Here is a 15,360-nt window from a genome sequence, read left to right as displayed (position 1 = left end):
TCCTTCTTTCCCACCCTCCCATCCTTACCGCCCCTGCCTGGTTCAAAACCTTGTTCCTCCCATTTCGACTTTGACAGCAACACAGACACTTCCTTGCCCTAGTTCATTCAACCCAGGCCATCAAACCAAGTGTCTAGAAGTTTACAGGGTAGGAGGCAGGAGACCCTCACCTCCCACTCTGCCACCCCCTCCTGGGTGATCTTTAGGAAGCCTCTTCCGCTCTCTGTGCCTCAGTTGCCCTATTTCCAAAATGAGGCTGTTAGATTAGACCAGAGATAGGATCTCAGATGGTGGGTGGTGGTTTCCTGGAGCACTGTGGTGAGAAGCCCTGTGTAGTCACAGAGTGTAGGCATTGATTAGTGATGTCTATCCTGGGCACAGGATGGGGGCTTAGCAGCAAGCATTGCCTCTCACTCACTTTTGCTCACCTAGGGGGTGTGGAAGGTCCAGCTGTGATTCCCTAGGTCTCTCCACCTGCTGCTGCTAAGTCGCTTCAGTCGTGTCCGACTCTGCGACCCCATAGACGGCAGCCCACCAGGCTCCCCAGTCCCTGGGATTCTCCATGCAAGAACACTGGAGTGGGTTGCCATTTCCTTCTCCAATGCATGAAAGTGGGAAGTGAAAGTGAAGTCGCTCAGTCTACCCTCTGACAACTCTTTGTATTCACACCCCATCTCCGCCACCAGACTGTGAACTGCTCCCTTAGAAGGGCTTTGCTAGTCACCCTCAGGGTACCCGTACAGTGCTCGGGTACATAATGTACATAGGATATATTTGTGGATTGAATGCCCAAGCAATTTAAATCTACTCAGTGCATCACAGTTCAGTTCAAAAAGCATTTTGAATCCCCTGTGGCAGGAAAGGGGGGAGAGGGGAGGGGTGCTGAGCCTGATCTGGGGGTGAATGGAGAACTTTCTGGCCCTGTGGGTCTCCTTTGTCATTGACTGGATGGTTCCTCCCCTCCAGCTAGAATAACGGGAAGCAAGTAGGGCCCAGCTGGGTCAGAAGCTGATCTGAGTTTTCTGAACCCCCAGAGGGCAGGTGATGGGCTGGCCCCACTGGACATGGTGTTCACCCCTGCTGCCCCTCCATCCCCAGGGCTCTGTCCTTGGGACAGAGTTGGCTGAGCCCCGGGGGAGGAGGCCCAGGGATAAGGACACGATGGAGAACTCCCAGTTCCTGGAGAAAGAGGGACGGTATCCCTGATGGGAGGCATGGGGCAGATGGCAAAATTGGGATAACTGAGACAGCTTGGCTGGGGCCCAAGGGAGGCCTCTGTAAGGCCAGCATTCCAGTTGGTGAGAATTTGATGCATGCAGAAAAGCAAAGAGGACCCTCATTTTGAAGGAAAAATTTGAAATTTCTTGAGGACTCTCTGAAGCCTATCCAGGAGACCCCAGGTTAAGACCCTTCCCCAGTAAAGGAGGGTAATACCTAGGTTGGAGGGATGTGATTGGCTGAGAGGGTGGGGCACGACCGTGTGTAGAAGGGCTGGAGTTGGATTTAAGGGGTGGAGTCTAGAGAAATAGACTCAGATGATTGTCTGGAGTGTGGGAGTGAGTGGGCGGGATCATGGAGTGAGATGCAGGACCTAAAGGGAGGATAGTCTATAGGGTTAGACCCATTGATTGATTGGAGCAAGGAAGTAGGTGGCTCCTCTGTACAGACAGCCCTTAAGAGGGAAGTTCTTAGTGACTGACCGTGCTTTGTAGGCAACTCAGCAGTGACTCTGCTCTCTCCACAGAAACGCTGATGGATTCAACCACAGCGACGGCGGAGCTGGGCTGGATTGTGCATCCTCCATCGGGGGTAAGTCAGTGGTCCTCAAACCCTGCCTGCTCTCCAGGATACATCCGGTTCTGCTGCGGGGCCTGGATGTCCTAGCCCACCCCATTCGAGCCCCTTCCCCTCTTTCAGGCCCCAGGACCCGGACTCTCGTTGCCCCACCCTACTGCTCCCCTACCGCTGATGAGTTCCAGTCACCGTGACAACAGGCTGGGTGCTTTCGCTCTTGTCCTATAGAAGTCTAGGAGTGAGGCTGAGAAGTGGGTACTCACAACCCCTGTTTTACAGATAGGGAAAGTGAATTGTCAGTTCCTGAGCATGCACTGGGTGTCATACTGTATCAAAGCACCTTTACACACATCATCTCCGGTCCTATGGGAAGGAACCACCTCCATTTTACAGATGAGGAAACTGAAGCTCAGAGAGCTATAGCCACCTACTGGGGACCCTACAGCTAGTACGTGATGAGGGCTCAGGTTTGTAACCAAGGCTGTGACCTAGTCCTCTGGGTTCCCACCACACTAGATTCCACCTTCCTGAGCTCCTACCATCACACTTCCTTGGGTCCTGTGGTCTGAGCCCACGTAGGCTAAGAGCTTCCCAGGAACACTTCAGGCACAGGGACTGCCCTGGTGGTCCGATGGTTAAGACTCTGTGCTTCCACTGCACAGGGCACAGGTTGGATCCCTGGTCCAGGAGCTAAAACTCCACATGGCACATACCCACCCCACCCCCCGATAAAAGGATCCGGTGCAGTTTGAGATTCCTCTCCGGCAGTTACCTACTGGCTATGGAAAGGAAGAAAAGTCGCTCAGTCGTGTCCAGCTCTTTGCGACCCCGTGGACTGCAGCCTACCAGGCCCCTCTGTCCATGGGATTTTCCAGGCAAGCGTACTGGAGTGGGGTGCCATTGCCTTCCTCCAGGGGATCTTCCCGACCCAGGGATGGAACCCAGGTCTCCTGCCTTACTGTAACTGCCTGAACCACCAGGGAAGCCATTCCAATCCTGCCACTTACCAGCTGCGTGACTTGGGGGCCAGTTCCTTAACCTGTCTGAGCTTTTAGCTTCTTCGTGTGCCAAATGGTGGTGATTATGTCTTCCTCACAGAACTGTTATGAGGTTTTTCTGCCACGTATCCAGCATAGCGCCTGATGCAGAGGGGCTCCCAGTGACAAGTGGCTATGGGAGCTGTTGCCGGCGTCATCCTCATCACCATCCTTTCTGATATCAGCCCCTCCTCACCCCCCTGGTCTCTGGTGGGGATTCAGGGCTCCCAGTCCCCCTCCCCCATCCCAGCTCCTCCATGGAGACTCAGCTGCTACCCCAAGGAACTGCGTCCTCCGCTACCCCCTCAGGCCTGTGCTCTCAATAGGCAGGGCCCCAGGGTCAGGCCTCTTTCTGTGGCTCTTTCTTGTCACCAATTTTCCATCTGCGAAGGCGGCTGGGCCCACAGCCCCACCCTGCCAGTAATGAGGCCAGGCTGGGCTGCAGGGCCCCCGGACGCAATTATTTGGGGTGTTTAGGCTGCAGGGCCTCCGCATGTTAATTAGAGAGAGGGGAGAAAGGCAGAGTGCTCTAATTAAGTGCTCTAATTAAGTTCTGAAGAAGAGCAGTGATTGTAACAAGGGGCTGACTTTGTCACATGGTGCCACCAAAAAAAAAAAATTAAATGCAATGTAGGGAGCTTCAGAGCCGCCACTGGAGTAGTGGCCGGGCCCGCTTGGCCTTGCTCACACACACTCGCCCTTCACAGCAGCCACAGCCACCGCCCCGCCCCGCGCAGGCAGAATCTGAGGAAGGCAGAAAGACAAAGAGCACCTACGCGAGGCTGACACTTCTCCCACCGCTTACCCTCCCCCCGACAGTCACTTCTGGCAGTTGGGGAAATTGAGGCCCAGAGAGGGGCAGTGACTTGCCTAAGGTCACACGTCAAGTTAGCAGAGCTGGAACAGAGCCCACTGCTCGGTCCTCGTGTTTCAAGGCAGTGTGGACAAGCGTGGGCATGGGTCTGAGTTTGGGTCTGTGTGACCTTGGCTCACAGTGTGTGACTGCACTTCTCTGGTCTCCACTTGCTCATCTGTAAAATGGGGATAACTGTGCTTCCCACGTGTGATAATCACAACAAAGAAATAGGATGCTATTACAGCACCCATCCTGGGCTCGGCACGGGTTCACCCTGCTTGTTGGGGCCCTTTTATGGGCCTGCCCCAGGTGAAGCCAGCCCAGCACCAAAGAGGGGCCCAGGAGAAGGAGGGATTGGGGAGCTGATCCCAGCAAGCTCTCAGACCCACTGGGGGAGACCAGACCAAGAGGGCTTGGGCGTGCCTGGCACTCATTTAGGCAGGCTGTCCCCAAAGGCCCAAGGGAGAGTTGGTGAACCTGGACACAGCGGCCGGAGGGAGACTCCACTCCAGGAGGTTCCAGAAGGCTGGATAGAGAAAGTGAGAGGTGCTCGAGGTGGTGTGAAAGGGTAAACAAAGGCTCAGCCTGAGAGTGAGCCTGCATGAGAGTGAGCGTCTGTGCATGGAACACAGCCTTTGCCCTTCTGTTCCCCGCTTTCCGCAGCCCTGCCAAGCCCCATCCAGCAGTGGGAGTGGGGAGCTCACAGCTGGGTGGGCGAGTGCCCAGGCCAGGGCCTGGTGAGGTGCCAGAGCAATGACCCCAGGCAGGAAGGCGGGGAGGTCTCCCTCCAGTCTCCGTATTCACTACTCTCGCAGGGAAATGCCTCAGGTTTCTGTTATGGGGGTGAGGGCTCATCGTCCGTTGGGCTGAGGATCCCCGAGGGCAAGGGCTCTGTCTGCCTGGCCAGATAGGGCACTCTTGGCGGACAGACCCCTGTCTCCTCAGCAGACTGGCCGCTCCTCAAGCACGTACTTTGTGTGGGTTCAGCCTCTCCCTGGTTTCCATTCGGTTGGGAGCTTCCCAGGAACAGCAGGGGGGCCGTGACTTCTTTACCAGATTAGTTACCCCTGGGGGGTAAGGGTCACATCTCCCACGTGGATAGGGGAATACCACCAAGAGCAGGGCGTGTGGCCTTCCCATCAGATTGGCACGTCTCCTGCGTAGAGTGGGGAATTCCTCAGGGCCAGAGCCAAGTCTCCTGCTCAGTTTGGGGTTTCTCTGATGGTAGGCATCGTGTCTCCATCATCAAACTGGGAGACCCCTTAGGTAGAGTCTGTGCCTCCCCCTGAGAGACAGGAGGCCCCTGATGGTAGGTATCCTGCCTGCCGCCTTCATGGCTGGAGGATCCCTAAGGAAAAGTCTGTGCCCTCCCCGCTTAGGATGTTCCCTGGGGCTCAGCCCCTAGATGCCCCACCTGACTGGCATTTCACCCACAGTGGGAAGAGGTGAGTGGCTACGATGAGAACATGAACACGATCCGCACGTACCAGGTATGCAATGTGTTTGAGTCGAGCCAGAACAACTGGCTACGGACCAAGTTCATCCGGCGCCGGGGCGCCCATCGCATCCATGTGGAGATGAAGTTCTCAGTGCGTGACTGCAGTAGCATCCCCAGCGTGCCCGGCTCCTGCAAGGAGACCTTCAACCTCTATTACTACGAGGCCGACTTCGACTCGGCCACCAAGACCTTCCCCACCTGGATGGAGAACCCATGGGTGAAGGTGGACACCATTGCCGCCGATGAGAGCTTCTCCCAGGTGGACCTGGGCGGCCGGGTCATGAAGATCAACACCGAGGTGCGGAGTTTCGGGCCCGTGTCCCGCAGCGGCTTCTACCTGGCCTTCCAGGACTACGGCGGCTGCATGTCCCTCATTGCCGTGCGCGTCTTCTACCGCAAGTGCCCCCGCATCATCCAGAATGGCGCCATCTTCCAGGAGACGCTGTCGGGGGCAGAGAGCACGTCGCTGGTGGCTGCCCGGGGCAGCTGCATCGCCAACGCGGAGGAGGTGGACGTGCCCATCAAGCTCTACTGCAACGGGGATGGCGAGTGGCTGGTGCCCATCGGGCGCTGCATGTGCAAGGCGGGCTTCGAGGCCGTGGAGAACGGCACGGTCTGCCGAGGTAAGGGCCGCGGCGGGACAGGTGCCCCTTGCAAGCGCGTGGCATTGGTGTCGGCTGCAGCCTTGAGCCTGGCAGCTGAGAGGGCAGGCTGGTCAGGGCAGAGGCCTGGAGTTGAGTGGGAGGCCCTCTGCAGCCAGAGTTTCCAGATCCATCGCCATGGTTCTGCTTCTTGGAGGAAGGCGTTGAACAGCGCCTCATGAATGGTAGTGTGTGCAGATGCTGCAGGGGGTGTGCCCGCTGATTTTCGTTGGTATGAGGATAACCGTTTCTCCTTTTAACTACTATGTGAATATTAATGATAGCAGGTGGTACTTTGTTTCTTCATTCACAAAAGTGATGTGGTTTCCTTTTTAAGAAAACTTGTACACCGTAGGAAATAACGTCGATAAGATAATATCCGTTGGCCTTCTGTTGTGTCAGTCAGTGTAGGCCAAGCCATGCTGAAGTGGCCAAGCAGTAAAGTTTATATTGCACTATGATACATGTCCATCACGAGTCAGCTTGGGAAAATGTGTAAAGCATAGTAAATGATATTGATAAGATCACCTTCATTGAGCTTTTGCTGTATCAGTCAGTATAGGCCAAGCCATGCTGAAGTAACAAAACGTGTTTATTTTGCACTTAATGCCGCATGGCCATCGTGAGTCAGCTTGGGATTCCTCCCTCTGCGAGCCAAGCAGATGGAGCCGCCCACTCTTTGGAAGGTTGTGATCACCAGGCAGAAGGAAGGAGCAAGTGAGACAGATTGTATATGGGCTCTAAAGCACTGCCCCACCCCCCAGAATGGCTCACACGTCATGCCTGTCCACATTTCAGTGGCCAAGGCAAGTAATGTGATTACTTCCAATCCAGAGAAATGGGAAAGTACAGCCCCACTGTGAGCTATTTTTACTGTGTGCCGAGCACTTTACGTGTCGAACTCTTTTAATCCTCACAAGAACCCTGTGAATGAACATATCGTCTTTTAGGAAGAAGTCAGAGCTCAGAGAGTTCGTACAGGGAGTAAGCAGAGGTGGCCTGGGGGCTTACCAGGTTGTGTGATTCCAAACCACCCTTTTAACCACGGTGCCCTTTAAGTTTTTTTAAGGAAAAATGTTAAGTAAACAATAGGACAGGTGGTATTTGATGACAACCAAGAGTCACAAAGCTGCTTTGCAAATGTAAGAAGTTGTAAAAGGTACTGCATGGTGGTGAGAAGCCTATAAAGGTAGCCAGAGCTGAGAACAAATCCCATCCCTGCCAGTTACTAGCTGGATATCTTGAACAATGAGATAGTTGTGAGGATTCAAGGCCTCAAAACATGTACACCACTTATAGTGACTTCTAGTAAAAACCTAATAAATGTTAACTAAATGGGATGCTACATATAAACCCCAGCATGGCACAGAGTCTCTGCACTGTGAGCTGTGGTGGTCGATGGTGATGGTATAGGAGACTTGGAGCCTACTTGTGCCGGTTCCTCTTGCCTTCCTGATTGGAATTGAATCCTGGAGTGTTCCAAATGCTAGTCCAGGAGCCTTGAAAGTCGATTAAAATTGAGTCTGGGGAAGCTACAGTGATCCGCACCTTTATGAAATTCTATCACATCCACCATCTCCATGACACCTCCCTCCAGCCCTTGAAGGAAGCCTGTTAAAGATCCCTGGGAGGAGAAGTAGGTCTGTGAGAGACAGGAGCAGTGGCCTCTGAGGAAGCTGCTGCAGTGATCTTAGGAGACGGTGACCCCTGGACTGGCCATCCCCAGTACTGGGGAAGAGGAGGAGTATAGTCGAAGGGTGTTTTGGAAGTGGAGACAAGTTGGAGCAGGGAGAGGACTCAGAGGAAACCAGAAATTCCAGTTTACAGAGCCTTGATGATCTTGGGAAAGAAATGGGGAAACGGGGAGAAAAGGCTGACTTCTTGGGGAAGACAATACATCTGGTTTTCTATACCTGAGCGTGAAAATGCACCACCTTGGGAGATGGCGGGGGTGAGACAGGCCTTGGGGAGCAGAATCAGTCCCTCACTGTCTACTGGCTATTCACGCCTCCAACCTTCCCCACCCCTCCTCTGTGTCAGACCTTGTGCTGAACACCAGGCAAGACAGAAGAATCCAGCTGTGGCCTTGCCTTCTAGGAGCTCATGGTCTAGCAGAGAGGACCAGCTGTAAATGAACAAGAGTGAGATTGTGTCAGATTTGTTTTAATAGGAATGGTCCGGGCCATGATGGGCATCAAAAAAGGGAGGGCTTCTGGGAGGAGGTGGCATTGGAGCTGAGTCTTGGGAGAAGGAGGCATTGACCAGGTGGCCCAGGCCTTCTGGAGGTTGGATAGGCGTAAGCAAAGGCCTGGGGACATGAATCAGTGTGGCTCCTTAGAGGGACTGGTCAGTTGTTTGGCGTGGCTATGGCTCAGGGCACAAGGAGGGAGGTAAGAAGAAGCATGAGTGGAGGGGTACCTAGATGAGGAGGTGTGTGAGTTATCCACTGCTGCATAGCAAGTTACCCCCATATTTAGCTGCTGAAAACAGAAAGCATGTGTTATCTCTCAGCTTCTTAGGGTCAGGAATCAGGCACGGATGGCTTGATCGATGGGTGCCTCTCGCTCAGGGTCTCTCCTGAGGTTGCATCTCGGGGTTTGACCAGGGAAGGATCTGCTTCCACGTTCCCGCACAGGGTTGTTGGCAGGCCTCAGTCCCTCCCACATGGGCCTCCCGTGTGTGCAGCAGCTTCCCCAGAGTACGAAGGAGAGAGTACTCAAGGCAGAAGCCACAATCTTTTGATCCTCTCGTTTTCAGAAGGGACGTCTCATTACTTCTCCCAAGTTCTCTTCATTAAAAGTGAGTCATCCAATTCAGTCCTTGCTCCAGGGGAGGGAATTACATGGGGGTGTGAACGCCAGGAGGCAGGGTCACTGGGGCCGTGGCAGAGGTTGCCCGTCACAGGGTCAGAGTCTGGGCTGCTTCTTGCAAGTGGTGGGGGCTCGAGGTAATACGAGGGCAGGGTGTGTCCAGGGCTGGCTTCCCCCAACCCCAACCCCCAGCCCAGGCCCGGCCTAGCCCCGCCGGCTGCTGGGTGTGAGCAGAGGCCAGTCAGGGTGTGATTAATGAGCTCAGGGAGCCAGAAGGACACCAGCTGCTGCCGTGGCCTGTGTGCAGCCACCCAGATGTGGGGCTGCTTCAGCCCAAGCCCCAGAGGCGCTGGCCCCACCAGCCCGGGACGTGTCGGAATGGTAATTACAGCTCCCATCCGAGTGGTCGGCAGAGTGCTCTCCCATCTCCAGCTCAGGGATTCTCTACCTTTTCTGCACCTCCCTCCAGAACCATTGGCAGGTTTCTTAAAATGCAGATTCCTGAGTCTGGTGCAAACTTCATCCCAGGTCTGGTTCTGTGCCTCAGAGGTGACGCCAAGAATCAGCATTTTTTTTAAACCAAGCAGCCCCGATGCTTCTATAACAGGACTCTTAGCTCAGACACACGATGTGTTAACACATCCTTGGCCAGACCAAGCAGGACTCAAGGCCAGGCAATGACCACAGGCCCAGCCCCACCACCACCTCAGGGAGCATCCACCCTAAAGGGTGGGAGGGGACCTTAGCAGAATCTCTGGGAGGGTGTGGTTTGGAAAGATCCATTTAATGTTGAAGCATAATTTGATGGGAAAATAATCCCTTGCTTTCTCAAAGAAATGCAAGTTAGAGAAAACTTGGCAGAGGAGGAGTAGGTGAGTCCTCTCGGGGCATGGCAGCGATCCCAGGGGGTGGGCTGTGGCGAATAATGATGGACTGGCTATTCTCATGCACTCAGTGGTTCCTGAAACGATGGGCTAAACTGATTCAATCAGACCAGCTTGCTCTGGAGCCTGTTGTGTGCAGGGCACAGTGGGGAGGGCATGGGAGGGGCCCAGTTAACCGCTCAACCAGCATGTCCTGGGTACCTTCTGTGCACCAGTTAGCCTTCTAACAGGTATTTATCGAGCACCTTCTATGAGCCAGGTCTATGCCAGCCCTGCTGCTGCTGCTGCTGCTCCTAAGTCGCTTCAGTCATGTCCAACTCTGTGCGACCCCATAGACAGCAGCCCACTAGGCTCCTCTGTCCCTGGGATTCTCCAGGCAAGGGTACTGGAGTGGGTTGCCATTGCCTTCTCCAATGCGTGAAAGTGAAGTCGCTCAGTCGTGCCCGACTCTTAGCGACCCCATGGACTGCAGCCCACCAGGCTCCTCCGTCCATGGGACTCTCCAGGCAAGAGGACTGGAGTGGGGTGCCATTGCCCTCAAAGTGAACAAGAGGGCACATTCACTACCCTCCCAGAGTTTTTGGTCCAGGTGGGTGGGCAGAGGAAGATGGAGGACACAAAGTAAATAAACAAGTAAATAGTTACAAACTGTGAGGAGTGAAAAGAAAAATATAAGGTGCAACAATAGAGACTAAAAGGAGGATCTGCTTTAGGCAGGTGATTCAGAGAAGACTTCTTGGACGAGGTGTCATTTGAGCTGACTAGGGCTGACCCGGGATGGTTGGAAGAGGGTGCCTGAGACTCAGGGTTTGGCCTCAAGTGGCTCCTGGGTGAGCAGAGGATTCAGACACAAAAGAACAAGGCAGAGCATGGTCCTTCCAGAAATGAGATCTGTCCAGGCCAAGTACTTTGACAGAAGCAGACCATCTTTTCTGATGGGACATCTGGGAGTGCTTCAAGGAGGAGGTGGCATTTGAAGTAGGCCTTCAGGAGTGAGTAGGATTTGGATGGGTGAAGGGAGGGAAGGAACTCGTGGTCAAGAAGCCTCGTGAACAAAGGCCCATGGTGTGACAGTACAGGGCCTGTGTGGTGGGTATCCAGCGCCCTCCTGGGAGTGGGGCTGGGACATGGCTTTCTCTCCTTGATTCATCTACTCACGGTTCGCTGAGCCTGCGCTGGCCATAGAGATGGCGGGTGGGAGACTCCGGGAACTGTCCGCAGAAGACCTCTGCCTTCTCCCGCTACCCTGGCCCCCAGCCCCCTCGGTAGCACAGTCCCCACTGGGGCTTGCCATCAGCGGATCTGCTGGGGCCGGGGGTCGTGGGGCAAGAGGGTGGCCCGGGAATCTGCCCCCCACCAGCCTCTGCAGCAGCTGCTCCACCCAAGCCCTGAGTCCATTCGCCTGACTCCTTCCAGATGTTGATGGGGTTGATTGGGAACGTGACCCGGCCTCAGTTTCTCCAAGTTTTATCTTGGCCTCTCCTTCCCTAATGAAACTCCTACTTGCCTCTCTCTGCCCATGCATGGGCACCCCCCTTCCAGCCCAGAAACCGCTGGGGACCCTGCCCTTCTCTCATTCCCAATGGCAGACATGCGTCTCGAAGGGGTCTGGAGGGAGTTCCACAGTGAGTGTGATCTCTGCGATGCTCTCAGGGTGTAATGGGATTTTTAATATTTAGCTTGGACAGGGAGAGGGGCTGCAAGCCAGCGGGTTAGAGGGGTGAGGGGGCGGCGGGGTTGGGGGAGGGGGATGGTCGCACGCACATGTTGATCAGCTGGCTCCAGCTCAGACTTCCCAGCTCCCAGCTGCCCCAGGCTTCCCCTCCCAGCCTCTCCTTCTCCTCCCCCTGCCCTGCTTGGCAGCCCCTGGCCCTGCTCTCTTCCCCACCCGTGGCCTCTCCTTGACCTTGGACTTGGAGACCTGGTTTCAAACCCCAGTCCTGCCTCTTGCTAGCTGTGTGACCTTGGGCAAGCCATGGACCCTCTCCTGGTCTTTGTTTTCTCATCTGCAAAACAGAATAAACAGATGGACTGCTGTGCCAAGTAAATGAGAAAATACCTAGAAAAGTGTCAAAAAAATAAGAACTTTTACAAACTTGCCTGTGAGCTTTTTTTTTTTTTTCTCCCAATGAGCTTTTTTTTATTTTGAGGAAAAAATAACTTTCCCTTATCACAAAAGCAATACAGGTTATTTGCAGAATCTTAAAGGAGAAAATTATAATAACACAGAGAGTAACCACTGTTAACAGGCTGATGTGGATCCTCTCAGGTGTATTTATGTGTATTTACACATACTGATTTTTTTTAAAGAAAAAATAGATTCCTTTTGGGAATACATGAGGATTTTTGACTTACTAGTATTTTGTGGGCGTTTTTCCATGTCATGTTGGATCCTGTGGGAAGGCTCTTAGAATTCCATAGGCTATCTGTGGGATAGTTTTTTTAACCAGTCCTCTGTGATCCGCAGGAAGATTGCTTGGTTTCTCACTGTCCTCAATGCTGAGATGAATTTCCTGGTCCCTCTGCCTTTCTGCACTGCTCCTGGTGTCTGTGTAGGATATGTCTCCTGGCGTGGAATTGTGGGGTCAAAGGGTATGGACTTTTTTTTTAGAGCTTTTGGCACACACTGCCAGATTGCCCTCCAGAAACATTGGGCTGAGTTACCCTCCTGGCAGCAGCCTTCAGGAGTGTCTGTTTCCCCACATACTCAGCAGCATGGGATATTCTGCCTGTGGCTTTATTTTCTGTTTTACTTCTAGAATCCTGTGCTTCCCCAGCCAAGGTAGGGAGGGGCCGGGGTCAGAGATCCTCTCTGGGCCCTCAGAGCTGGAGCCTGGGCCACCCTCAGGGTGGCCTCCTTCTCACCCTGCTCTCAGCTCCAGCCCTTCCCACAGAGGCTGGACCAGTGGCCCAGCTGTGTCTGGTGAGTCTGTGGGGGTGGGGTGCGGTCAGTCTCGGGGTGAAGAGGAGGTGGCGTCCAGCTGGCAAGGCCTGTGTTGGGAAAGGGGTGTGAGTGTTGGAAAGCTGGGTGGGAGGAAAAGCCCAGACCCCCCCACCCCCGGCCACAGAAAGTTCTGCAGCATCTTTTCAAGGGCAGGGTGGAGACACCCAGCTTGGGGACGGGGAAGGGTCATAGATAACCTCTCCAGACCCCCGACTCAGGCCAGGGCTGAGACCACACACACCAGCCTTTGGGAAAGGGGATTGGATGGGAATCCTGGCCAATACACTCAGGCTATTCAAGTCTTTGCTTTTAAAAATTGAAAGTACCTCCCTCTCCCCACATCCCCTTCCCTCTATGCTCTCAAAACATGTTTTTATTCACGATTATCCATCCATCTCTCCATCCATTGATCTACCTACTTATCCACCTACCCAGCCAACCATCATCCATTCACTGAAGTTCATTTTCTGATTTTTTTTCTTTTTTTTTGCTTCTTGGAGAGTCTTTGTATAGAGGACCAAGAAACTAACACACTAGTAAATCAGGTACCTACTGTGTGCCAGTCCCTGGATCTGGTATAAGGACTGCAGACATGAAGAAGGCCCTTCTTGCCCTCCTAACGTTTCCAGTTTGGTATAGGGAAGATGGCTCCATCTGTAACTATAGCCTTGGGGCACTCCAGAGGAAGTCAGGAGACAGCTGGGCGTGGCTGCGGGGGGGAGAGGTGCTTCCTGGAGGAGGAGCCATTTTCCCAGGGCTTTGGAGAATGGGAGGAGTTGGGGGGCAGAAATTAGTCCAGAAAAAAGATAGTCAGAAATGATACTGATTTTTTTTTTTTTTTGATGTTTTGTTTTTAACCCTGGTCTCTCACTGACCCTCAGCCTTCTGGGAGACAGGGGGCATGGAAGAAGTCTTCCTAGCCAAGGGAGAAGGGCAGAGGGGCTGTCAGCCCTTTAGTTGCGCTCTGTCCGAGGGCTGAACGAGGCAGAGGCTGAAAGGAGTCCGGAGGACTGGAGAGGGCCAGAGCTGAGGGTGAAGGCGCCTCCGGTGTGCCCAGCTCTGTGCTATATGATGGGCTCTATTGTCTTATTGAATCTTCGGTTGGTATGATGAGCTCCATTTGCAAATGAGACAGACGTCCAGAGAGGCTCAGCAAGTCTTCCAAGGCCACACAGCCAGCAGCAAGTAGCAGAAGCAGACTGTGAGCCCAGCTCCCTCCAGTTTGCTGGGACAACTGATTGCCCAGGAGTGGGCGGATATCTGGAGGTACCCTGCCCTGCCCACCTCCTGATTACCCAGGGGCCTCTGAGATGGCAGAAGTAAAAAGAGTTTGACAGATAACCAGCTTGGGGGTGGGGGTGGGGTGAGGGTCACGCGTGAGATTGTAAGACCTCATAGGAAAGAGAGGGCAGCTGAAGGGCTTCCAAGGGGAAGAGGGAAGCTCATGGCTGGGCCGTGGAGGGTGAGGTGCTTTTGCATCAAGAGGTGTTGGCAGGATGGAGCATGCTCCCAGGGCAGAGGCTCAGGGATGGGGAAGGCCCCCATGGGCCTCCTCTCTTCATGCTGAGCCATGAAAGGGGCGCAGCCACCCCAGTTGACCGCTGGCCAGGGAGAAGGGGCCCCCCACTGCCTGCCTCCACACAGCATTAACCAAGTGCTTGTGTCATGCTGCCTTCCTGCCTGTTACCTTCTGGAATCTCTCCATCAGATCAGGAAACTGAGACCGAGGGCCAGCATCCCACCCCCTCGTAGGTGGCTGAGGCAGGTGTGCTCTCTTGTGCTTCCTGCTTCTCGGAGGTGTCAGAAAGGCTTGGTAGGGCCTCCCCTGGTGGTCCAGTGGCTAAGACGCCGCACTCCCAATGCAGGGGTCCCTGGGGTTCCATCTCTGGTCCAGGAACTAGACCCCGCATGCCGCAACTAAACATCCTGTATGCCGCAACAAAGAGCGAAGCTCCTGAGTGTTGCAGCTAAGACCCAGCACATCCAAGGATCTCCTATGGACCAGGCAGCTCCCCACTGAGGGTCTCACTGACTCCCAGTCACCGGTTTAGCATCCTCATCCCTGTTTTACAGAAGAGGAAACTGAGGCTCAAAGAGGTGAAGCAACTTGTCCACGGTGACACAGGAAGTGATAGGATTTGAACCCAGGTCACCTGACCCTGGAGCCCCAGCACTGCCCTCTCTCAGCCCTAGACTGACCTGGGACCCCGAAGGCATCAGGTTGAGGGCTTTGGCCACAGGCTGCCCCAGAACACTCCGGCAGGACCATAAACAGCTGGGGGAAGTTCTCCTCCCTCCAGCGGCTGCCTTTTCATCTGGCTGGGCTTCGGGATCTGGCAAGAGGAGCCCATTTATTGAGGAAGTTTATGCATTTAACAGTTTAAGCCTTTCTAAGCCTGTGGTACAACAGGATTTCAGAGCCGTTAACAATTCTGTGTGGTTAAGAGATTTTCATGGCTGTGCGGCAGCTGGCGTGGGCCCCACAGGCCCCGTTCTGGCCTCTACCCCTCGCCCTGCCGGGACACCTCCTCCCTGGGGCCCTTTGTCCTCAGCCCCCACCCTGCCGCTTCTCCCTGCTCCCCTCATTCCTAGTGCCTAGGGATGAACTTTGACCTCAGAGGGGAACTGAGGTCCAGAGAGGGGAAGGGAGCTGCCCAAGGCCACACAGCAGGTGAGAGGCTTGAACTGAGACCTGCCCGGCAAAGCTTGAGTCCCCTCCCACACCCTAGACTGCCTTCCTTGGGTAGGGGAGTGTGGCGGGAGGATGGTCTATTGTTAATTCCCTACTGGCAGGGCTTTCAAACCGACCCCCCCAAAACCAGCATCTGATCTCTACCAGGGCTTTGGGAACAGGGTCGGGGTGGGGAGACTTGCCCAGACTCCCTCACCTTGTCAG

General features: G+C 54.4%; 1 protein-coding gene across 1 annotated transcript in view; it reads left to right on the top strand.

Annotated features, from left to right (window-relative positions):
- Positions 1–1,752: 1,752 nt before the first annotated feature.
- Positions 1,753–15,360, top strand: part of EPHB2 (EPH receptor B2) — a 137,154-nt gene continuing 123,546 nt past the window's right edge. Inside the window, exons 1-2 of the mRNA XM_068969069.1 lie at positions 1,753–1,809; positions 5,124–5,808. Of these exons, the coding sequence (XP_068825170.1) occupies positions 1,753–1,809; positions 5,124–5,808 (742 nt within the window). The remainder of the gene's footprint in view (positions 1,810–5,123; positions 5,809–15,360) is intronic.

Source organism: Capricornis sumatraensis, chromosome 3, assembly GCF_032405125.1.
Source record: "Capricornis sumatraensis isolate serow.1 chromosome 3, serow.2, whole genome shotgun sequence".
NCBI classification, from domain to species: Eukaryota; Metazoa; Chordata; class Mammalia; order Artiodactyla; family Bovidae; genus Capricornis; species Capricornis sumatraensis.
This window is presented reverse-complemented; position numbering and strand designations above follow the sequence as displayed.